The sequence below is a fragment of the Anas platyrhynchos genome, chromosome 3 (assembly GCF_047663525.1).
Source record: "Anas platyrhynchos isolate ZD024472 breed Pekin duck chromosome 3, IASCAAS_PekinDuck_T2T, whole genome shotgun sequence".
Lineage (NCBI taxonomy): Eukaryota > Metazoa > Chordata > Aves > Anseriformes > Anatidae > Anas > Anas platyrhynchos.
The window spans coordinates 115,604,494-115,628,117 of record NC_092589.1 but is presented as its reverse complement, the minus strand read 5'-3'; the positions used below and the strand labels follow the sequence as shown (position 1 = coordinate 115,628,117).

The 23,624-nt window shown below is 45.3% G+C and overlaps 2 protein-coding genes across 8 annotated transcripts in view; one reads left to right on the top strand and one right to left on the bottom strand.

Annotated features, from left to right (window-relative positions):
- Positions 1-142: 142 nt before the first annotated feature.
- SLC25A27 (solute carrier family 25 member 27) lies at positions 143-8,125 on the bottom strand. The gene is made up of 9 exons (XM_027455343.3): positions 7,989-8,125; positions 6,440-6,631; positions 5,619-5,703; positions 4,964-5,086; positions 4,530-4,642; positions 3,798-3,882; positions 3,045-3,137; positions 2,009-2,111; positions 143-1,421 (listed from the first exon to the last, which is right to left on the bottom strand). The coding sequence occupies exons 1-9, from the start codon at positions 8,089-8,091 to the stop codon at positions 1,350-1,352; spliced, it is 969 nt and encodes a 322-aa protein (XP_027311144.3). The 5' UTR covers positions 8,092-8,125; the 3' UTR covers positions 143-1,349.
- CYP39A1 (cytochrome P450 family 39 subfamily A member 1) overlaps positions 6,627-23,624 on the top strand; it is a 29,700-nt gene continuing 12,702 nt past the window's right edge. The window contains exons 1-10 of one of the 7 annotated variants that reach the window (XM_072036530.1): positions 6,627-8,060; positions 8,225-8,281; positions 9,319-9,448; positions 10,458-10,536; positions 11,451-11,561; positions 17,540-17,675; positions 18,963-19,137; positions 20,587-20,736; positions 21,578-21,671; positions 23,110-23,208. In XM_072036530.1, coding sequence (XP_071892631.1) covers positions 10,465-10,536; positions 11,451-11,561; positions 17,540-17,675; positions 18,963-19,137; positions 20,587-20,736; positions 21,578-21,671; positions 23,110-23,208 — 837 coding nt within the window. In that variant the 5' untranslated portion in view covers positions 6,627-8,060; positions 8,225-8,281; positions 9,319-9,448; positions 10,458-10,464. Of the gene's footprint in view, positions 8,061-8,142; positions 8,282-9,318; positions 9,449-10,457; positions 10,537-11,130; positions 11,562-17,539; positions 17,676-18,962; positions 19,138-20,586; positions 20,737-21,577; positions 21,672-23,109; positions 23,209-23,624 lie in introns of those variants that run through there. The other 6 variants (XM_072036531.1, XM_072036532.1, XM_072036533.1 and 3 more) reach the window with 6 other exon arrangements.

Below are 23,624 nucleotides of genomic sequence, written 5' to 3'. Positions count from 1 at the left end.
AAAAAAAAAACTTCTGATCACCTAATAGTGGTAAGATAAGTGTCTACACAGCATTATTTTCCCACCTTAGAGTCACACACCCAACCATATGCAGGCACAACAAACCCACAACCTAAGCAAAAATGACAAGTGAAGCCAAGAAGACACTGAAATTGGTTTTAATCAGAAATTGGCACATGGGAGGTACTGGTTGCAAAGTCTAGTCTGGAAGAAATCTTGAGTATTTACTTGGAGCACAAGTTTTGTACTGTCATTTCATTGTTTGGTGTTGTTAAATCAAAGCCAGCTTTGTTCTGTCTACGTTATGATTTCTACTAGAGTGTGTTTTTGCCTCCTGAGAGACAAAGCCTAGTGACAAACAGAAGCAGGCTTCTTTCCTATAAAACGTGGAAAGCTTTAGATTAAAAAAAAAAATATTTATATATATATATTAAAATATTCTTTTTTTGTTTGTTTGTTTTTTAAAGGAAATGTTATATTTCTGCCTAGATTTAAAAAGGGCAGAGTGAATATTTCCATGGAAAAGTGGTACTTTAGTGACCCAACCTGCCATGTCAGCGCTGGCACTGTGAAAGGACGAGTAGTTCAACTTGTCCTGTGGACAGCATGCCTATTGTGAGCCCCTCAAGTGGCACAGAGTGAACTAGGCTTTTGATTTCCTAGGCTTTCCTAGGCTTTTCGATTTCAGGGACTGAATTTCACTTGTGGATGTTACTCCGTTGAGTGTAGAGGTCAAACAGACTCTGAAAAGCACGAGGAGCACAGCCCCTTCTGCCTTTTGTGCAAAGGGAATTGAAAGTCAAGTGAACTGTTTCAATCTGTTTCAGTACCTAGCACCCCGTACTTGGTTTGCTGAGGTATCAAACTATAGAGGTAGTTCTTTTTCTATGTGAGTACAAATGTAATAATAACAAAAATTCCCAAGTGATTTTGTAGGCTGGTAAGCCCCGTGTTCAGTGCTGCATTGTTCAATCTGCTCTTGTCCTTAATGATAGGAATCATCACTATTGCAAAACAAACAATATTGTATTTGTTAGATTTTTTTTTTTAACCTGTGTTCACTCTTCCAGAAAGCTGATGCCGGTGCCAGTTGAGGTCTTACTCTGACTTTTTTTTTTTTTTCTTGCCGATAACTTCACCTTCATACAGCAGTCTGCCAAGCAGCTAGGTTTCTTAAGTCATGGCTCATCCCACCCAGGAAGGACTGGATTTAGGGCAGCAATTTATACATGCGATCCTACTCCAGTCTCCTAAATGAATTAGTTCCTTGAGGGGTAGGAATGTCTTGTGGAATGAAAATACAGCTTTCCTGTTCTTTGTTTTGTGGATATTGATGTGGTTTCATGATTTTAAAAAGAACTAACTCCGCAGATCCTTCTGATTTGTTCATATGTAAGCCAGAATACCAGTGACCAAGGAGCCTGTGAAAGCAAGCACAGAAGTTAGAAGCTTGAAACAGAATTGACAAAATAATCCCAGTACATTAAACTGTGTTTGACTCTTCTTAAAGATACTATTCCCAAGCTTAATCTCATGTCTGTCACACAAAAACTTTGATGTTGTGTATGGTTAGGGCTGCACAGTCCTTGACAAGACACCACAAAATTTTGCAAGCTTGCCAGCCTGTAAATGTTTAGCCTGAAATATTTCATGCTTGGGAGCTACTTAAGGATGAATGCTTCTTAATTTTTTTTAAAGGCTTCTCTTGTTCCAAAACCTTAATCAGGTAATTCCGTGGTTCTCCTTGCATAAAATAAGAAACTTGCACCCTTGTAGCTGACATGCTGTGCTGTCTGCTTTTTTAGAGCAATACACTGGTGTCAGGCAAAAGCCTCTTCTGTGCCTAGGAAGTGACACTGCCTGCAGTCATTTCATCCATGAGCAGCTATGCTAACTGCAGTTAAATAGAGACACCCAAATAACTCTGAAATGTTGATAGAGCAAAACACTCCCTTCATTTTCATGCTACGTTGTTCAACTTTTGCTAAAGACAGTGAAAGGCATTTACCATTCGCATCCAGGTTGGTATAAAGCCTTTGTATAGAGACATAAACCCTTCACCTTGTACCGTTTGAATCAAGCAGTCCGTGGAAGACTTATACAGCAGACCTCTAGCAATGTGCAGAAAACAAACAGTTGGGATTACAAATACAGAATTCACAAATAAATAAAGCCCTTCCCTGTCGTGGTTTAACCCGGCCGGCAGCTAAACACCACGCAGCCGTTCGCTCACCCTCCCCCCTCCCTCTCTGGGACGGGGGAGAGAAATGGAAAGTGAAGCCCGTGAGTTGAGATAAAGACAGTTTAATAAGACAGGAAAATAATAATAACAAAATAATAATAAAATAATAACAATAATAATACAATGGTGATAATAGGAAAGTAATAATAGTATGTACAAACAAGTGATGCACAATGCAATTGCTCACCACTCGCTGACCGATGCCCAGCCTAACCCCAAGCAGTCCGGCCCCCCCCCCCCGGCTAGCCACCCCTATATATTGTTTAGCATGACGTCAGATGGTATGGAATACCTCTTTGGCTATTTTGGGTCACCTGTCCTGGGTCTGTCCCCTCCCAGCTCTTACTGCACCCCCAGCCTGCCCGTTGGCAGGACAGAGCAAAAGGCTGAGATGTCCTTGGCTTAGTATAAGCACTGCTCTGCAACAATTAAAGCATCGGGGTGTTATCAGCACTCTTCTCATCCTAAGCCAAAACACAGCATTCCACCAGCTACTAGGAAGAAAATTAATTCTGTGCTAACTGAAACCAGGACATTCCCAAATAAGAAATAACCTGTATCAGCCGAATTTGTACAATTATTTTTTGTAAGCTCACTGGAGTCTTAATTGCTCTGAATTCCACTGAAGGAACTTGGTATGGCTGTGTGATCATCCCAACAAAACCCCTGAGACATGCAAAACTGAAATACTAAAAAGGAAACAAGATGAAGACCAGGACTTAGCACCTGGACCAACTCCCAGTGAAATCAGAGAGACCCAGGGTCTTGCTGTCCTACCGAGAAGTCCCCAAAGTGTCCGTACCTTCCCTGCTTGTCTCTCGGCTGGTTCATTATCCGGGTTTTGACCACATCAGCAGGAGTTCCCAGGACAGCAGCCACCAAGCCAGAACAGCCACTGTCAATAACAACAGGTACTTAGCAAAAAAAAGAACACAATGATTTACCACAAGTTAATTTCCAATACTAAAGACCCATGAAAGCAGGTATCATAAAACCATGAGTAATACCTCATAAATTAACATAAACCTGTTTAGGAGAAGGCTTGCTAGTACTGCTTCTTCTCAAATGTCCTCTCAGCGCCAGCTTCCCTCGCCTCTGTGTGTAGTCCTGAGGCAGGGATAAAGGACCCATAATAGTTGATTTATGTTATTGCTTATGTAAAGCGGAGCTCTTCATAATTCAAGGGAGTAAAAGAGGTTGTTCTGCAGAGGTTATATCACTTGTTACTGTTTGCTAAAGTTAAAATAAAGTAGATAAAACAGTAGCAATTTCAGAAAGGTGAATTATTTGTGTGCTCTCACAGGTGTTTTAATGTACTGTTAAGGCCCTTCTGGTGAGGGCAGTTTCCTAGCATCCTTTGTCTTGTGATTCCTGCACAGTGACATTCTCTCAGGCAAAAAAAACCTCAAACCACTACCAATATAAGGGTAGTTTTATCATCGATATCACAGCCAAAGACTTGGGGGTTCTGCTAGCACACAGAGGGCATGCTGGTCCAGTCAGCCAGGCAGGGAATGCCCCACAGTGGAAAAGAGGTAAAAAAGGAGCACGGCACCTGGCAATGCTGTGAGTGAGACTGTTGTCTGTGAGTGGTGTGTTCAGAAGCAAGAAGTGTTTCACTGAGTCGTAAGTGGTCAGATCTGTAATGAGAATAATGAGGAAAAAACCAGCATCAGAAGCAAATGGTGTTTGTGCTGTTTGTTACTGACAAAGGATGGAGATGTGGCAAGACCAAAATTTGCAGTGCAGCCCCTCCCGTTGGCACAGCTAGCACTCTGCCCCCGGTTTCTGATGCGAGTTGTGGCACGTAGCTCCCTTCGTTAGACATGTGAGTACCTGCTCCCTCCCACTGCCTTCTTCGCTGTTCTGCCCTACAAATGGCAGCATGGATCCCAAATGGAAAGTTCTGTAGAATAATTCATGATGACATTTACTATATAGCCCTCATTTAATACATGTAACTCCTGCTGCGACCATCCAGATGATCAGTCCAGTGATTCCTTTATTGCTGCTTAGCAAGGTGCAGTTTATGCCACCTCCAATTTTATATCTCAACAGACATTTTTTGGTCATGCTGCTAATGTAATCCTTTGCCGACTGCCCTAGGAAGTAGTACCCAGCATCCCAAAGAAGATTAAAACATGCAAAATTAAAAAAAATAGCCAAGGTGGTGCTGCAGGATATGGCAAGAACAGAGCCAACATTTATGATTGGAAGCCACAGGCAGTGCCTTTCAGTCCCAAAGACTTAAGATCTAAAGCACCACAGGCCAAGTTATTCAATTTACCTCCCATGTTTACCAAAGCAGCTCTCTGGACATTTGGCACCCATCCAGCCCAAAGTCCCCGAATTCCTCCTTCGGACAGGATCTTCATAAATGCATGGTGCACTCCTCGAAATCTAAAATCAAAGTTTAATGGAGAGAGAACCCAGCTACAGAGACATCTTTGCATATTCCAGAGCTTTGCTGAGCCAGGTCCTCACTTAGGAGTGGCAGTTTATACCTGCGAGGATCTGACCTCTGAATCCCTTTAATCTTTGAGTTTCCTACCACGACATCTTAGCAAACATGAGTTTCCCTGGTATGCACAAATCTGGTCGCTAATGATAGGTGACCCCCTGATTCCACAGCTGTGTTGCAATACTAAATGTGTAAGAAACCTAACAACTTTACCAAAGAGTAACGCAGGCGGATAAATGCTACCCTGGAGAAGAACTGACCGTAATGGCTTTCCTTCCAGCTTCCTTTTCCCTTCCATCTGCATCTGCACCTTCACCAGATCAGTTGGGCTGGCAAAAAACTGTCCAATGGCACCCGCAGACATGCCTCCAACAACAGCTTTCCTGCCGCACAGGGAAATCAAACACACTGCAAAATACACTGAGGAGCTTCACAAATCACAGTGCTAAAGAGTTCGGCAGCATGGCCCAAGTGAGACAAATGTGAGTGGCTCTTTCTTATCCTGGCAGCCAAAGTTAAAATGATAATTGTGGCAAATGCAGGTAGTTAATGTAGTCAGGAATAGTTTGGTTAATTCCCAGTTAATACAAAAAATGGAGAATCTGCCACCAAGATGCTCTGCTTCCTCTCCAGGTTTCATTATGCTCCTCACTTAAGGTTTAAAGGCAGGATGGCAAGATACAAGAGAGGTTCCTGTATATATTATAACAACTGAATGTCAATCTGAAACTTGGAACTGCTTGCCAATACATAAAACCCTTTCCCATAGCACCAGGCAGTCCATACAGGTGCTTAATTACTTTATTTATCTTTACCCTCTTTAGGTGGGCAAGCCGTAAAGAGAAGACAGCTTTCTAGGGCCACATGCAGTAAAGGACAATACCCAAATAGGCACAAGCACACGTGCAACATTACCAGAAAGGAAAGCTTTCATCCTCAGCCCTTCCGAGCACGGAGTCACGCAGATGTTCATATGCAACCATCCGAACACCAGAATACACTGTGGAAAACAACAGCAGGAGGTAAGTCTGAGGTCTGCCATTCCTGGAGGTCACCGGGTGAGGGAAAGCTGAAGGGATTTGTTGTAAAACATTGTGAAGCTTGCCTGGGCCACTTGGTCACTGCTCATGTTCATGGTGAAAATGGGTAAAGGAAGGCAGTTGGCTGGTACAAATGCTATAGCCAGGAATTTTTTCACATCTTTTTGGCTGAGCCATAAATGTACCAAGAGGCAGCGTGGCTCATCCCAGCACATCGAGCAGACCCTACTGCACTGCTCCCCTCTCAGCTGGCTGCCAAGCACAGAATCTCCCACGAGTGCTTTTGAGGTTTGTTGATGTCACTGGCTCGGCAAGTAAAACACAGCAAGCTGTTACTTCTGGCCAGACCGTTAACGTGTTTCTTCATCCTAGTGTTTGCAACCTTATATTTTTTCCCAGTCCATCCCCACTTCCCTCAGATAAAATACATTTATTGTTCTGAGGACTGGGAGTGCGTGTTAGCACAGAGGACCTTCCTGCAAAGTTGACAGGGAAATTATATTTTGTTTTCCTACAGGCCAGAACAAGGCCATGAAGAGAGGGGACTGAGCCAGATCCTCATTTATTTCAAAGTGGGATTGCAAAGCAGGCTGAAGAAGTCCTCGCAGCTACCTTTAAAGTACAACATGGTAGGGGAAGCTCGTGGCCCGAGGCTGCTGGCCACAGCAAGCAGGACCCGAACTTGCCGATAATCACCTATGTGCCGGTAGACGGCTGGCGTGGCTCCTTGCCAGAGCTTCAGTAAGCCTTCCTCCTGCACCACGCCAGCTGCCGTCCGCAGCATGCCACGGTACGGGACAGCCTGGCCGGCAGCAGCTCTGCTGCCCCGCGCAGCAGCTTCACCTTGGACCTGCAGGCGAGTTTTCGTGAGGTCCAGAGGGAACGTCACTGAAGAGAAGGAGCAGAGGACAAACGTGAGTTTGGGTCCGGCTATGGCGGGACCCACCATGCTGGTGAAATCTACACCCGAATCCCAAGGCAGGCAGCAAGGTGTGAGCAAAGTGCAGCGACCAGTAGCAGGGCGGGAGTACTTGTGGGGAGCAGGAGGTGATTCACATCCAGATCTGTTCAAAGTGGCTTTGGGCATGAGACACAAGCATGCATCAAGCCCCAAGTCTTCTCCCTTTACTTCTTTTTCAAGCCGTCATGCCATACACATACTTCCCAAGAGACTCTGGGGTAAAAGCTCTGTTCCAGTTACTCCTCCTGAACGAAGATCAGTTGGATCTCTTACTGGGTGTCTGGCCTCTCCAGCTCTGCCCAGCATGGTGGCAGAACATGACCCAGCACCAGAGACAGCCCCACGCTGGCCATGGTGTAACGCAGATATCCATGCAGGTGAGCAGCTATCCTACAAGCCACCCTAAACCACGCCAGTGCTGCTTTGCTGGTGCAGACACAAAGAGCAAGTTTCAGCTGTTAATTCCTTCACAGGATTAAGGAACGGCCAGGGAAGGTGGCCCACCTCCATTTTGGCACAATGGGGGTGCTTTTTTGCTGCCCCTAATTTCAAAATCCTCAGCAGTCATTATACAGCTGGCGTAAAGGTGTCCCTCTGCATGCAGGCCAGCGGTGGCTCTCCAGGTGATGGGGCACGGTAACACAGCGCTCACAAGACCAGCAAAGACAGACATCACAAATGGTTAGCACACTGCAACAGGCTTGCATGTAAGAGTCTGTAGCAGTCATATACCATAGGCTGAGAAATATTACAAGTAAGTTACTGAGGACAGAGCAATGCCATGCAGATGCCAGGTTTCCTGCATTTCACCAAGCAGGTTGCTACCATCCGTTTTTACAGACATCTCTACCGTAGCCAGAACATGAGATTTGATTTTTCTTTGATTAACCTACATTAACTAGAAAAAGCAAATTCCTGCAGAAGCCAGCACCTTGATGCTACCCTTAGGCAAAAGACTGCCTCTAGTGTTGCTCCAGAAAACAAGCAAGTGCAAAGGTTAGGTTAGTCCCAACTGTGCTGTGCTAATTGACTGCTGCCCTTCGGTCTCAGAGGCGAAGATTTCCATGCGAAAGATCCTACAGCTAGCTCATGTGGCACAAAGCACTTGCAAAGCTTAAATCATGGAAAAGGGAGAGCGAGCAGAGTGGAAGCAGCAGATTTGCTGGAGCAGAAATGCCAGAACCAAATGCCGAGCAGCGAGGAATCCGGGGACTGAAGATCTCCCTGCCCCCCAAAACCAATTTTTGATCCCCTTCCCTCCAGCCAAACCACGGTGATTTGTACCTAGTTCTGCCACAGTGGCTGCACAGGCTGACAGAGCGAATTTGCTGGCCCGGGGCCATCTCTCTGGAAGAGGTAAGCTCTTCTCGTCTTCTGCAGGTACCATGTAGCAGGTGACATGCGGCAAGGCTAAGCAGCCACCGTGCACGGCTCTGAAAGAGGAGCAGCCCTGGCCACGCTAGCTCAGCTGTACTCGGGGTTGGTTAGGAGGCAAATTTCTGAAGGTCATGTTTCTACAGTGCCAGCGCTCCCAAACGCAGCAGCCCGAATTCCTGTAGAGAGCTGCAAGGTCCTCGGTGAGTGACACGGGAGACAGCAGGCTCCTGGGAAATGTAGTCTGGCAGCAGCACTGCCCCCTGCCAGCAGGCTGGGAGCGCACAATTTTGACACTTGTCTTCATGTTAAAAAAAAAAAAATCATTAACAAGGCGTCAAGATGATGAGAGCAGCTGCGGGGCTGTTTGCTTTGTGGGGTGTTTCAGTTTGCACCATCTTTGTCACCGACAGCGTCCCGAAAGAGCATCCTGGTGCCAAATGGCTGCCTAGGCACCGTCGCTGCCTGCTTTCAGACAGATTTAATTGATCCAGATCTGGTGTAATGAAAGCAAAATTAGCAGCAGCTACATACATGCTGAGCTGAAGAACGGGCTCCCTAGCACTGTTAGCAGTTCCCTGGGGAAATTGTGGGGGCTCGGCATGGAGCTGTGCAATTTGAGCAAGGGGCACACAAACCTGGGAGGGCAGGAGCTGGTCTCTGCCAAACCCCTGCATGTCAGAGGTTTCAAGCTTTTCCTGGATGAACACTGAAACCCCAGTGATTATGTGCGATTCTTAATTTCTTTTAGGTTAATGTAGGCACATTTTGTTCTCATCCTGAAAATGAATAAATAAATAAGGCACGGGCTGCTCAAGAGAAGCTCTTCATTTGCCATTAAAGCTCAGCTGAATCTCTGAGTTAATCATTAGCCATTAATCACTAATCCTCACGCTAAGGATTTGAGGGTTTTTAGGACACAGAAATCATCCGAGAACCACCCCCCAGCCCTAACTAACATTTCGGTATGCATTCCAGGTCACAATAATTGAGACAAATGAAGGGAGCATTGCAGGTAAAATATCCAGGGCAAGTGAGATGAATTTATGTTGTGGGTCACCCATAATCAGTATTAAATTGGATCCCTCGTTGGGTTAGAATTCGTTAGAATCTGTGCTGTGATGGGACAAAGCACCGACAAAACCCCCTGGCTGCTGATGAAAATGGGAGGAAGGTTGATTGCCATTTAACACAAACGTGCCTGGTTCCAACTAATAACCATGGCTTCTTGTCCTTTCAGATGTGCACCTCTGGAAACTGTCTCTCTCTGTCCTTTCTGTAACCATGCTTTAGGGACTGGAAGCCAACTAGAGCCCTCCTTAAAGTAAACCCTGTAACCTAGCATCCTATGGAGGGAACATCACTCCATGGTAATTTTTCGTCTGGGGAAGTTCTCTGGTTTTTCAGCCAGGCTGATGTGGGGACAGCACTGAGGAACACAAATGAGTCTGAGCTGGAGATGAGCGTTTGCTGCAGCAGCTCTCGACATCTGGGTTTTATTTATCCCCAAATCCTGAGGGAAACAGCTCTAGGAAAGAAAACCCTTAGCATTTATTTAATTTGGCTTTTAGTGACACAGCAGTTTCTGATTTCTGTCCAAAGTCAGTTCAGGCTGCATGCAGGGGAAGGGAGCATGGACTTTAGCTACGATGGAGGCACAGCAGCAGGGCCAGGGAGGGCTGGGTGCTGCTGCACAAGGCAGCCAGACTGCCCCACTCCTCCAGCCTGCCTTCAGCAGTGGGGATTGTGACATTTTCCATTGGAAAACAAACATGAAACATTATCTTAATCAGGCCTAAGACCTAGTCTGAGGCAGCTTGTTAGTGACAATCATGCCACCATACTGGCTGTGTCCTCCTCGCGATAATGCTGTCAGTAGCATCTCTTTTCCTTCACCAGATCTTTCCCAGGAAGCAGAAGCTAAGCTAAACAAAAATGGAAACAAACACAAAGGCCTTTAACTAACGTCCTCACAATGTGTTCGGGGCTTGTCTCGCCTGTGCATAGAGATCAGTTCACACTCACTGCTTGGGTTGTGCATGTAGTGAAAATATCCTCCAGTATTAGGCCAGTATACATGAGGTGGCCCTGCTTGAGCTGGGGGTTGGCCCAGATGACCTCCAGAGGTTCTGGAGCCTCCCTTCCAACCTGAACCATTCTGCAATTCCCTGATTACGAGGCTTACATCTCCAGCCTGATTCACGTTGCCCTTGTGCGCTGACTTCATGTTGCCCTCTGCTGAACTTGATGAGGTTCTCGTCAGCCCATTTCTCCACCCTGATGATGTCCTGGGTGACATACCCCCGGGCTGTCAGCCACTGCTCCTGGTTTTGTGCCATCTACAGACTTGCTGAGTGTGTTCTCTGTCCCACCACACAGGTCACTGATGAAGACATTACACCATGGCGGTTCCAGCATCCACCCCTGGGGTGCACCATGCTTGCTGTCCACTTACCTGGTATGTACTTGATCAATTTGGGGTAGGAGATGGTGTCAGAAGCCTTGCTAAAATCAAGGGAGACAGCATCCACTGCTGTCCCCTCTACCGAGCCAGTCACCCCAGCACAGAAGGCTTTAAAAGATGCCTGGGATGGCTGGGATAAATGGATGTGGGAGATCATGGAGTGTCTCGTTTCCTTCTGCTAGCTGGCCCATGCTTCAGATAACACAATTTATAATAATGATATGTCTGATAGTAATATATGTGATACTTAATAGTGTGCCCAGTGCCTGAGGAGCAGATAAAGGCTCTGGGTGCTGACTTAACGAAGCCCCTAAAGACGTGAGCTTGGCTGGGTGAGAGGGACCTTTCCTGAGGCTCATCGCTTAAGGAGATGTCTGCAGATATTCCTTGTCATCTGCCGTGTTGAAGGCTAAATGTCCGCAAGTCCCAGCCTCTGTTTTGCAATACTCTTATTGCTAAAAATATTTTTTTAATGGAGAAAAGTGACCTGCTGCTTTGCCACGGTGTCCCTGGCAGCGTCCTTGGCTGCCCAGGCAGCACTGCAGCAACCCCCCAGCACATCTCCCCGGTGCAAAGTGCAGGGATTTGGCACAGCAGCGTCAAAGTTTTGCAAACAGCAGAGCTGGTCCTCATCCCGGAGCGGTGGACAACTTGCTCTGCCTTTTTCACAGCTGGGGCTTGTTCCCCAGGCTGCTCCCTGCTTTGTCCCTGTGTCTCCGTGGTGGCAGCCAGCCGGCCAGGTTGATACAAGAGCCCTTATTGAGCGGCAGGGACAATCCTGGCCCTGCAGGGTGCTGCGGCAGGCGGAGCAGCCGCTGCAGCAGGCAGTGAGAGGCAAAATGGCTCTGGCTGTGCTCTTGGCAGCGCTCCTGGGACTTGTTGTTATTGTCAAGTGGTTTTTGTTTCAGCCGAGAAACCCGAGCTGCCCTCCTTGCATCGGGAGCTGGATCCCGTGGGTTGGAGCCACGTTCCAGTTTGGGAAAGCTCCCCTGGAGTTTATAGAGCAAGCCAGAAGCAAGGTAAGGGCTGCGGCGGCGTGCCTGCCTCTGGGTGTGTGCGCTTCCTGCAGGGGGGAAGGCGAGGAAAAACTTGTGCTTGAAGTTTCAACCTGGCAAAAGCGATCAGCCCTTTCCTGTCACGCGTTGTAAGGTCGGGAGCACTGAGCTGGTGAGGGCTGGGCTTTGTGTCAGGAAGCCTGCTCAGCCACGGTCCGAGCTCTGTGCTGGAATCGCCCTGCTCAGGCTCAGCTCCGCTGCTGTTTTGCTTGTGCAGTCTGGCTACGTGTTAATCGTGGTTTCAGATAATTCAGGCAGCCCTGTGGCAGATGCTGGGACCAGGAGCCTAATTATTTTTGTACCTTAACTTAGGGGACATTTTTAAGCATCAGCTAGCATCGCACAGCACTGAGGAGAGGCACAGGCATTCCTGGCAGGCAACTTTGTCCTCCTAACAAATGTACCAAAGATGGTTGTGAAGATTTACCCATGGAGAATGTGTCTTTCTCTCTGTCTGTCTATACAGCAAGAGCCTAAACAATTCATTTAGATTAGATACCTAAATTCTGGACAGCTAATATTAAGTGACATAAAATCCATGTTCCTGTTTTCATGCGGTGATGTTGTCACCTGCTCCTGATGCAATATTTTCAGCCCCAGGTGTTCAGTACTGAAGGACCACACGGCCCACTACTTGCAAACACTATCTAAAAATGAAACAGCTCTAAAATCCTGAAATTTGACAAAAGCATTAATGAACATTGGATGTTTAAAATCTGCTTTCTTTTTTTTAACTATTATATTTCATATTTATAAATACTTCTTTGCAGTTGTGGGTGTTAAAAACTCAGAGTGTTAAATGGAAACTGAGGTCCAAGTATAATCAGCTGACTGAGGTGTAAGAAGAGCATCACGAGCTGTGCATATTGTAATAAAGCGCACTGGGTGCACTGTAGGGTTGTATTAATATGTTCTTCTTACATCTTTCATCTATGCATAGCATGATCAGTAATTTTCATTCATCCAAGAGCAGAAATTTCAGACTGAAACCTCATTCAAGTCCATTCTCCTACATTTCAGGAACCGTGTCATATAATACTTTAAAAAAATGATCAAGCCTCGCTTGAAAAACTGTCATAATGCTTCTTTGGCTCTTCTGTTACGAGGCTATTAGAGCAGATCCTTGTTCCATTGAAAACATATCCTGGTGGCAGCCAGATTAAACTGTCATTTCCAGTGCAATCCCCTTTGGGGACAGATATTTTATGATGACATAAGCTTCCTTTAGTTGCTTTTTTTTTTTTTTATTTTCCCTAGGAAGCTGTTAACAAAGTCTCTCAGATTAAATTTTTAAAACAAACCAGACAGAAACGTCCTGCTTGAAGGTTCATTTACATCTTGAATGAGCAAAACTTCTGCACATTAAAGAACACACTGAAGTACAAACACACACTTGGCAGCCCTGGCTCCTCTGAGTTTGGTGTTGATCTCCCTGTGTTCCTGTAGGCCACACTTGGTGCTGTGGCAGCTCCTGCTGTGCAACACCTGAAGGACTTCAGAAACCCAAGGGTCAGCATTTGTAAAGACAGAAACTAGACCAAGAAACAATTTTAATGAAGGGAAGCTTGAGAGAAGGCAGAAAGAGAAAAAGCAGAAAGAGATAAAGCAGAAAGAAAAGGCTTTTGTTTTTGTTTTCTTATAGTCTCCTGCTTCTTAGCGCCTTTCTTTCAACTGTTTCCTTAGTCCAGCACCTCAACATCCTCCCACATGGTGACCTGCCTCCCTCTCTGTACTGAGGCCAGGACAGACAAGCCTTTTCCTGCCTGCTCCTTTTTAAAGGACTAAGCACTGCCGCACAGTGCAGCCAAATAAAACAGGTGCTGCCTGCCAAAGGGGTTGTTACCAGGCATTGCAAGGGTTGCAAAATACATCTGCAATAGTTTCAAGCTCCATAATGCTGCCAGAAAAGGGTTAAGTGTCCTTAGCACGAGCAAGCTGAACACGAACAAGTCTGTTCAGAAACGGGCTCCAGGCAGTGTGAAAGCTCCCCAGCTGCGTAGGATTGGTACTGTCAAAGGAGACTTTCACACTTAGAAGCTTACTCTCATAGATTAGTCCTTCAGCCTGCCACAATGGCATTCATTTCTTTTTCTGTCCTGAAGGGTTAAACAGTCTCACTGCTGTCTTATTTTTTGCCTCTCCTTCACTGCTTCTTCCCTCAGGTGCTGGGGCAGCACACCAGATTTCCTTTGCTGCCAGTCCGCACTTTGCTTGAAGATTGCTGCCTCCGTTTTCCTCCTATAGAAGAGTATGTGGGCTGGGAGAATTGTCACTTTTTCCTCCGTGTGTCACGAGTGGCTCTAACAAAAGCAAAATTCCCTGCTCTAATAAAATATTTCATCTCTGGTCTATTAAAAGATACCACCTCTTCCTCCTGAAGCCACCCGGCTTCAATTTCAAACGCTGTTTGGTGCGGTGTTCCCTGTTCTATAGGAGTGCCTCAGAGACCCTAAATGCGAACAGGATTTTCATCTTGCTTTCTCTGCCTCTGTGTAGCAGCAGGTCTCCTCCTCAAGCCCTGTTTCACCCAGAGCAAGTAGGTGGGAGCGCAGTGGTGGCAGGCAGTACCCCTGCTCCATCAGAACCCACCCGTAATGCAACAGTGGCAAATCCAGAGCTGCTGGGCAGCTTGCTCCAGCAGCTGATGCTCTTACATGAGAAAATGAGGATAATTACAGCAGGACAGATGACAAGTCTGTTTATTCAGGTATCTGGCTCGAGCAGTCGCTCTTGGTAGATGCACACCCAGATGAGCGTATACCGCCTTCTGCTTTTCCCTCCAAATTTCTGGCTGTCAAGAGTTTAGGGACTTGATAGGCTGGGATTTGCATCCAAGTGATCTAACTACACTAGCCTAACCCCTTTTGTTACCCTGTGCATTTTGGCTTCCATAGCATCCCATGGCCCTGAAGCTGTAATTTACCAAGGCACCTCATGAAGAAAGTATTTTGCCTAGCTTTAAACCAGCTACCTTCTAATCGGTACCCACCTGATTTTGCAATGTGAGAAACTTGGAATCATTACTCTTTTCTTGAAGTTTCCATACTGTTGTTCATCCTCCTGTGCATCCCTTCACATTTTCTATCTCAATATATCCCGTCCAAGACGGAATGGGCGGAGACACCTGTTAAATTAAAGGTGTGGGCACAAGGTTTAGATGCTTGCTGCCCTTTCTCCACTCCTTTCCTAGGAAGATGAAAGCTCTCATTATCACTTGCATAATAGATCTTGGAGTCATGTCAGAATGTGATTCTTCTGGTACTTCCGTGATGTTTATCTTCACAGTTTGCTCTAAACTCCCAAATATCTCCAGACTATCATCAAACTTTTCATTCCTCCTTGTAAGCTGTTTAGTAAAATGTTTAAGGCCACTTGTCTTTATCTCTTTATAGAGAGCACTGGGCTCTCCTCCAGTACATCCACTACCTATTCTGGTCTTCACTAATGCTTATAAAAATTGGAGCAGTGCTGGAATGATTCTGTGAAGCTTCCCAGCTCCTCCCTCAGGAGCATTTTAGTAAGGTGTCATGTTTGCCTGTCGTTCTGCTGGCACTGGGGGTGATTTAACAGATCAGGTAGGTAGTTCTGCAACTGCATATGTCAATCCTTCTAGAAAATTTAATATTTATTACTGATTGACCTGGCACTTGGTTAAGTGATTGCAAGCCTGTTAGATTTAATACATTATATTTAATACTTCCTTTGAAAATAGTCTCAGTCCATCACCCCCAAAGAAAGGTTCCAGGGTGAAACTTGTCTCAATCCAATGCAATTGCGAACTGATGTTTCTCCCTCCCATGGTTTCTTTACACCTTGAGCATTTATCAGACTCTGCACCACGCTGGGAGACTCCTTGCACCCAATATGTTCAGAGCAGTGTTTAGTCTTGGGGGGACGTTGCCATTAGCAGCTCAATCCTCAAACTTTTTTCAGTCTGATGTATTTTAATTGTACATTTAAGTTATCACATATTATAGTTATTTGTGTTTTCCTGCATGACACAGAATTCTGCTCTCTGAAAGACGTCACTTTGAATATCCTCCATCACTGTGCTGTTCAACTAAGCTGACTTGTTCTAAGCTGACTTGTACAGGAGGTCCTGTATGGAGCTTTCCAATTTTAATTGTGTTTACTACAGGTTTAATTTTAACTATTTAAAATAAATGGCAGTAGACTGGATGGGATTTAACACCAGGTTGTTTGTGTAGGTGTTTACAGGTGAGCTTGGTGTCTAGCTTTACCAAGGGGCAGTGGACACATACCTCATCCTGTCCAGTGGAGCCTAAGGACAGTCCAGCTCACTTCATCATAAGAGGTGTGCTGTAGCTGGTGAGCCGAATCAGGCTTTAGGCTCCCCCCACCATGTAGACGATATCTCCATCAACTGCGATGGGAGCTTGGGCATCTTCCTCACCTAAAATACAGAAATGTGTCCCAGTCTTTAATAGAGTGTGACCGTAATTAAGTAATTAAGTTTGTTTGGAGGTAGTTACTAATTCAAATTTTATTTTATTTGAAAATTCATTTAAATACATTTTACTGTACATTTTAAAGCTATAAAAATATCAAATTCAGAAAGAAACAAACACAGTGCAAACTCCTTGACTTTTACCAAGCCTGATGCTGTTATCCATGAAAACAAAAAAAACGCTTAGCAAACTAGCTGTTATTAAAACAATATTTTATTTATTATCACCCAGAGAGTTTAAACATTCTTTCTTTCTTTAATAATTTACAGTTGAAGGACACAATCAAAATTCAAATGATGTCAGGAAGAATCTTTTTCTTGGCTTCAAAGAGCTTTTGATGGAGCAGGCTTTCGAATACAGACCCAAACAACAAAAGACATGGTTGAAGTCAATGACATTAGCCATGTGGGCAAAGTGGATTCAAAGCTTTTCAGCACTCCAAACAGATAAACTGAAAACTTTTTAACACTCTTGTCAGCATTATAACCTGCAAGAGAAAATCGAGTTCCTTGATGTGGCTAGAGACCATGAAAGCCCCAAAACACTCAATTTGTGCAATAACTTTGCCAAAAGACTGCTGTGCAGACAAACATCAGTGCTGGGCTTTTGATTTCCATCCAAGGCTTTTGCCTCTGAGCAGAAATCACCTTCACTGAGGAAAAGACAGAAAAGATGCTTCATTTCCTAATTTTGATTTGTATGCCTGAATCTGACAGCCCGTAGATTGTGCAGACTTGTTTGCTAGTTTGAAGTATCTACAAGTATCAGTGATCTTTTTCATAATGGAAGAATTCAGAAGTAAATGTGTATTGCTGAAAGTTCTGAGAGGACTCTAAGATACTAGATTAAGGGAAGAAGTTTAAGAGAGAATAAAAGACCGTTTTATGCTGTCAAAAACCTTCCCTGAATATAAAGCTTAACAAACTCCAACTAATCTAAGAGTTTGTTAACCATTTTGATTAATCCTTAAGCACCTGTACAAGAAAGATACCACTGGTATTAGCAGACCCTTTAAACTAGGAAAGGAAAAAAAAGTTAAAAGATGCAGGAGTGGGGAGTTTTGTTAGGAAATCATGAACTGAAATAGATAGGATTATGGAGTTTGTGATGTGGGTACTTTGCTGTGGCAGCCAAAGGATGCTGTAGATATCTATCACTTGGTTCTTTAAATCCAGGTAGGCCATACTATTTGAACAGTAGAATAACTCAAACGTGCCATACTGCTCTCAGGGAAGGAATCTCTTCTGCTCCTCAAGAGGTCAGGCAGGCACCTGTAATGTCACCAATCTGTGAGTCTGCAGATTTTGTTCTGATGCATCTTCATCTTCATGTGCTGTTGAGCCAAGGCGTGCAGAGAGCCGAAAGGAGCAGCTCCTCTCCCCTGACCTCCCCACAGGCCTGCCCCCTGCCGGGGCTCCCTTAAAACACGTTAGCAATAAAGTAAAAGTAACACAAAGTCTCTCTCTGTTCCAGCACGGGCCTGTATTCACAGTATTCGCTCTGGGAAAACGATTTACTTTTGTGACTGAGGAAGAGGGAGCTGAAGCCTTTTTTAGTTCTAAAGACTTAAATTTTGAACAGGCAGTGCAACAAGCTGTTGAGAATGCAGGTAAGCGAGCTCTTGCTCTTTTTTTTTAATGGGAATCAAATCTGATTGCCCAGGAATGTTAAAGACCCAGTCCAAAGCCCATCAAGTTTTGATCATGTCTTAAATGTCTGTCTTAACCCATGACCATGCTCCAGAATTCAGGGGAAATGGAATTCCTTCATGTAGCTCCAGCACTGCAAGTCTGTGAAGTGTTTTGGGTTCATTCACAAGGATTCAGAGGTTTCTGAACCAGGGCCAATTCTTGTCTTATCATCAAGCAGCACCTTTCAGAGACCAGGTCCTATCCTGCAGCCAGACACCCCACCCATGTGTAACAGGTTTGGAGCAATAGTGTGTTGTTCTCTCACTTAATTTGCAAATCAGTTTATCGCAATGTTTAGTTGTTACCCTGTAGTACAACAGTCATCTGAAAGGGCTGTGGTGTATATCCCATTGTCAGTGGCATATTCCTTCAGCATGTGTCCTCATATCTGTGGAATTGCACTGACAGGAATTACTTTAACTAATTTGGTAATTCGGGGTGTGAAATGAAAGAAAAATGGGCAGAGAGACTAAATCACAGAATCCCTGAGGCTGGAACTTACCTCTGGAGTTGATCTAGACCAAGCCTTTGCTCGGGGCATGGTCACCTACAGCAGGTTGCTCAGGGCCCTGTCCAGCAGGGTTTGGAGCATTCCCACAACCTCTCTGGGCAGCCTGTTCCTGTGTCTGACCACCCTCACAATAAAAAAAATTTATGTTTCAGTGGAAGTTCTTGGATTTCCACGTGTGCTTGTTGCCTTTTGTCCAGCCACTGGGCACTGCAGAGAAGAGCCTGGTTCTATCTTCTTTGCTGCCCCCACCATATATTCATATGATGAGGTCCCTCTGAGCCTGCTCCTCTCGAGGCTGAGCAGTCCCAGCTCTCAGCCTCTACTTGTATGACTGAGAGGTTGTGCTGTAGTGTAAAGACACAAACTTTTTCTCACTGGGTTCATTTAATTTCCATTTCAGCTGGTTTTGTCCATGTACAGAGTGTGTGTGCATCTCTGCACATCCCCACTGAAGCTGGGGGGAGCTCTGTTGATTGCTGGTTCTGGGACTGAAACCAGAGGCAGGAAGATATTAGACTGGTAGAAGCCAGGGGTCTCACCTAAATATTTACAGGGTGAGAACAAATGTTTCTGGGAGTTTCACTCCAGAAAAATGAGGGTTAATGCACGTAGAGTCACAAATTGCATGAAAAAATTTTCATTCCTTTCTTTTGGTGAATACTTCCCAAACTTCTCTATTTCTTTTTGTATTTAGTTTCTGTTCCTGCAGAAGCCTTTTATCAGAATCACGGTACCCTGTACAGCATGATGAAGGGAAAAATGGGTCCTTCTAATCTGCACATGTTCACGGGCACTTTGTGTAGGGAACTGCATGAGCACATGGGACACCTGGGCACCAAGGGCGCAGGCGACCTGAATGACCTGGTAAGGTAAGGGAATTTACAGCTCTAATGCGTGGCATCCTGTGTGGAAGCAGAGATGTTAGAATAAAGCAGGTGGAGCGCAGGCTCGCAGGTCGTAGGAAATCTGTGTCAGGATGCTCATTGCTCCCAGCTAAAAGAAACATTTGAATTACTTACTTTGAAGAAATAGCAGAGCATCTTCCAACAAGTCTCGTTTCCCAAAAGATGGGATGAAAGCTTTTCGTGTTCATGAAGAGCAGACAAAATGTTTCATCTTCAGCAGGTTAAAAACTTTCCATGTAAGCCAAGCCCTGCGCTGTTAAACAAGAGCTTTGCTGTTGACTTTGTGGTGCTGGAACTTCATCCTTCCTGTAAAAAAATCCCTTGACAGTTTTGTGGGACAAAAACACAGCTTTTAACTCCTCCTCCTTCCTGAGCACCTTGAGGAACACCTGTACCTTGCCTGTGCATCAGGACTACCAGTTGAACATTGCCTCTGGCTTGGAGCTGTCTCTAAGACTTGTACTGCAGCTAAAACACTGAGCACCTGTCAGCTCACTTAATGCAGTTTTGATTAATGGGGGAAGAAGGTGGGGAAAAGGGTCTTTGAAACCTCCCATCTCTCCATCCCAAAGGTCTCAATAATGGGGTGCAAACCTCCACATCCCGTGATGTTCCCCCTCTGAGATCAAAGTCAGATCTGTTTCTTGTGAAAAACTCAAATGGGTAGCGTGCTACACCACTGCTTGTTCTGCTAGCATTGGCTCACCTTTTCTTGTTATTCTGTGTTTCTGTGATTATTCGCCCACCTGAATCCATCTGTGGGCTTTTCCCTGGGCTCAAGTATCTGAGGGCAGGGACGGACCTGTTCTGTGCCACAGCAGCACCTGCACAGCCCATGGGCCACAACAGTTGCAACCATAGAGCCAGCAGGTGGCTCCAGCTTCCCTGTGATCTCTAGAAAAGCAAGAAAGCAAAAGCTCTTGCCTGAAATACACTTGCAGAAGTAGCTGGAAGCCAGCAAAGACTGCATAAGGCTTTTGTGGAGCTGGAGTACAGATGAAGGGGCCTGGGAAAGGAGCTCGGGGTTTGCAGGATAACAAAGGAGCAAATTGGGAAGGGGTGAGACAAAAAGAAAACAGGAAAGTGTCATTCTGTCCAGCAAAACCACAGCCAAAGGAAGGATTTCCCTGGGTGTCTGGTTGCAGAAAGGGTTGTGCAATGCCCAGGAGGTCCACACAGCTAACCTGAAATGAGAGGGGTGGTTACTGGGGAGAACAGGACTTCAGCTGCCAGAGCCTTTCTGCCACTGTTCAAGTACCAGGTGTTGAAGTTTGGCCACGTTCAGGGGACTTCCCTGAGGTCTGTGCATCAACCAGCCCCTGCTTAAAATCTGTGACAGCTGTGAGACCTGACCTAGGGCTGCTCCAAGAGCTCTCCCATCTCCTGTAAGTCACAGGGATCTCGTCCTTGCAGGCACGTCATGTATCCAGCAGTGGTGAACACTCTGTTTGGGAAAGGCATCTGCCCGACAAGTCAGAGCGAACTCAAGGAGTTCGAAGAACATTTTCAGAAGTACGATGAGGACTTCGAATACGCTTCTCAGATGCCAGAGTGCTTCCTGAGGTAAGGGAACGGGGCTGATAACTGTGGTGTGCCCATTGTGGGCATTTTTCTTGCTGGGATATCAACCATGAGGGATGTTCTCCTGGAGGGTGATGCGCTGTCTTCAGCAGTGATGCATCCTTGGCTCATGCAGGCCTTCAGCTGGATGCCTCAGAAAAGTCCTGGCCTGGTCCAATCTATTTCTCCTGGCACAAATCGGAGGCAGCCTTGCTCAGGGGGGCAGGGTCCAGGTGGACCTGGCAGGGAGCAGCACAGAACTGGGCAGAGGGGAAAGAGCTGAGCCTAAATGTAACTCCCAAGCTGAGGGCATCTCCAGTGAGGCAGCTCTCTGCTCTCTCACGCCTTTGTTATTTTGCTGGCACTCTGCCCGCAGGTTACACAGCGGCACTGTGGCGGAGCTCACCTTGGGTAGAGGCAGCCAAAACCCAAGGAAAGAGCTTGCAGAGCCCGTCAGTGCTCCTGGGGCCATGACAGCACCTTGAGCACCTCGCAGTCACCTTCAGAGAGAACTGAGGATACTCTAAAAAGAGACCTTTGTTTTCTCAGAGAGGATTGTTCTTGAAAACATAGACCTAAGCGGTCTGTCCAAAGTCAGAATGAAACCTCTATGGAGTAACTGTGAAAATCCAGGGGTTTCAAGTAACAGGTCCTGGCTATGAAGGTCTCAGACGTGCTGTTCCTCACATCAGTCAACACCACTGCCAGGCAGACTGACCATTCATCAACTGGCTGCTGCCTAGGGGCTCTTGGAAAGAAACCAAGGAGTCCTTCTCATGGAAAAGGAAACGTTGGTTTGTGCTGCCTCGGTTAAGTGCTTCTTGTTTGTTGCTTTTCTGTACAGGAACTGGTCTAAATCCAAAAAATGGCTTCTAAAATTATTTGAGAAAGTAGTGTCGGATGCTGAAAGGACCAACCCTTCAGAGACCACGTCCAAGGTAAACATCCGAGGCTATGAAAAAGATGACTTTGCTGCAGATTCTGACTGAAGGAATGAAGGGCAGGATTTATTTCTGTACTGGGAGAAATGTACCAGACATGTCAGCCTTTATAGATATACCTCAACTGTCCAGTATTGCTGTTTCCTACATAGGTCAGAGCCATAATTCTTGAGCCCCACTCCTCAATTTAGTTTGCTTCCGAGGCTTTACATCTTCAGGGAATTTTACACCAAGGGATCAGCACAATGACCCGTAGCTAGCCTCTGGTATCGCAGTTACAGCGAGCAGTTGAAAGAGGTGAGGGAAAGTCTCTTTGGTTGTTTCTCTGAGGGCACTGGGCTGTGAAATTTCAAAACCTCACATGTACTATTTTAAACCTTAGTGTAGACTGATTAGATCCTCCAGCAGCCAGATTAGTGGGGAAAAAAAACAGATAACTGGATTGGAAGCCAAGTACCCTAAATATTGATTGTGTCAAAGCCGTGATAAGTTGTCCCCCTGGTTATTCTCCTTAGCTATGGGAGGAATTCTGTCAATACGGCTGACAAGTGCGAGGGCGGACTGGCCTGGGAGTCTTGATCAACTGAATGGTTACAGAACAGATCATTAAACAAACCAAATTTTATTTAGACTTTAAAAGCTTCACATACTGTATTTTCTTATTTAAAATAAAACAGAGTGGTGGAAAGAAACCGGGGGCTGGAAAGGGAATGGTGGGAGGTAAGAAGGTGCAAGAAATAGGAAGCCCATAGCGTTGTAGGGAATTTGGAAAAAGAGTGATCATTTTTTTATTCAAGATCAGCCTTTTCCCTCTGAAAACCAGACAAGAAACTTTGTCTTAAATGAATGGTTGGGTTACAATTAAGGAAATACTATAAACAAAAACTGGAGCTAGAGTATTACACAGTCTCTATAATCTCAAAGCTATTAAAGTCCCTGGTTAGGTTGCTAACAAAGCACCTGGAACTCTTTTATAACTCAGGGCTTTGCTGATAGATCAGACCATCTCTTCATAGCAGTCACCTCTTTGGCAGGAACAGAGAGAACATCTTCGTTTCCTTTCATTCAGTCTGTTCTATCCAGTGTGTAGGCTCTTCAAAAGACAGGAGCAGGAATTAAAAAAAAAAAAAAACTTTTTTCTTTCTTGCACATGCAAGCAAAAATGGAGAGTGAGGAAGTAAGATCCCCTGCAAACTGTAAGAAAATGGAGGGCAGGGCAAGTATTCAGCAGGGATTCACATGGTGCCTTGACTTCTTTTGGCCCTCTTCCTATGAGTCTCACTTTCATCTTTGTGCTTTGTGACTGCAAACAACCCATAACTAACCTTACTTCTCTGTGATAAAATAGTCTTATGTCATATCCTTGAATTCTGTTAAGCCCTGCCCTAAACTAGATTTTAATATGTTTTTGGAAATACTATTTATTTTGTAACAGACTCTACTGCAGCATCTCCTGGATAATTTACAAGGAAAACATCTGGCTCCCAATTATGGTCTCCTAATGCTCTGGGCTTCCCAAGCAAATGCTGTGCCTGTAAGTACATCAGCTAGAAAAACACCTTGCCTGTTCAAAAGCCTGCATTCGGGAAGCAAAGAGTTTGAACCAGAGGTCACACACACTGCGTGTATTCCAAGAAGGGATTATCACACCCACATACATCTCTACAAACATACTCAGGTTGCAATGTCACAGAAGCAATGACAAGAAAAGCTCTTCCCGTACTTTTCCTAAATTATAATCTCCCTTATCATAACATTTGGGGAGCATGTATCTCATAGCTATTAAGGTCACAGTCTTCAGCTGTGAGAAGCATCCAACGCCATTTTGAAACATGGTGGCTGTATTATCTGTTTTAAATATTCTATGTAAAGAGTATCAGAAGCGTGATATAGGGGAACTTCACCTGTGGATATATCCCTGAGTGAGTTTGGGTCTTTTGCTTTGGGGGA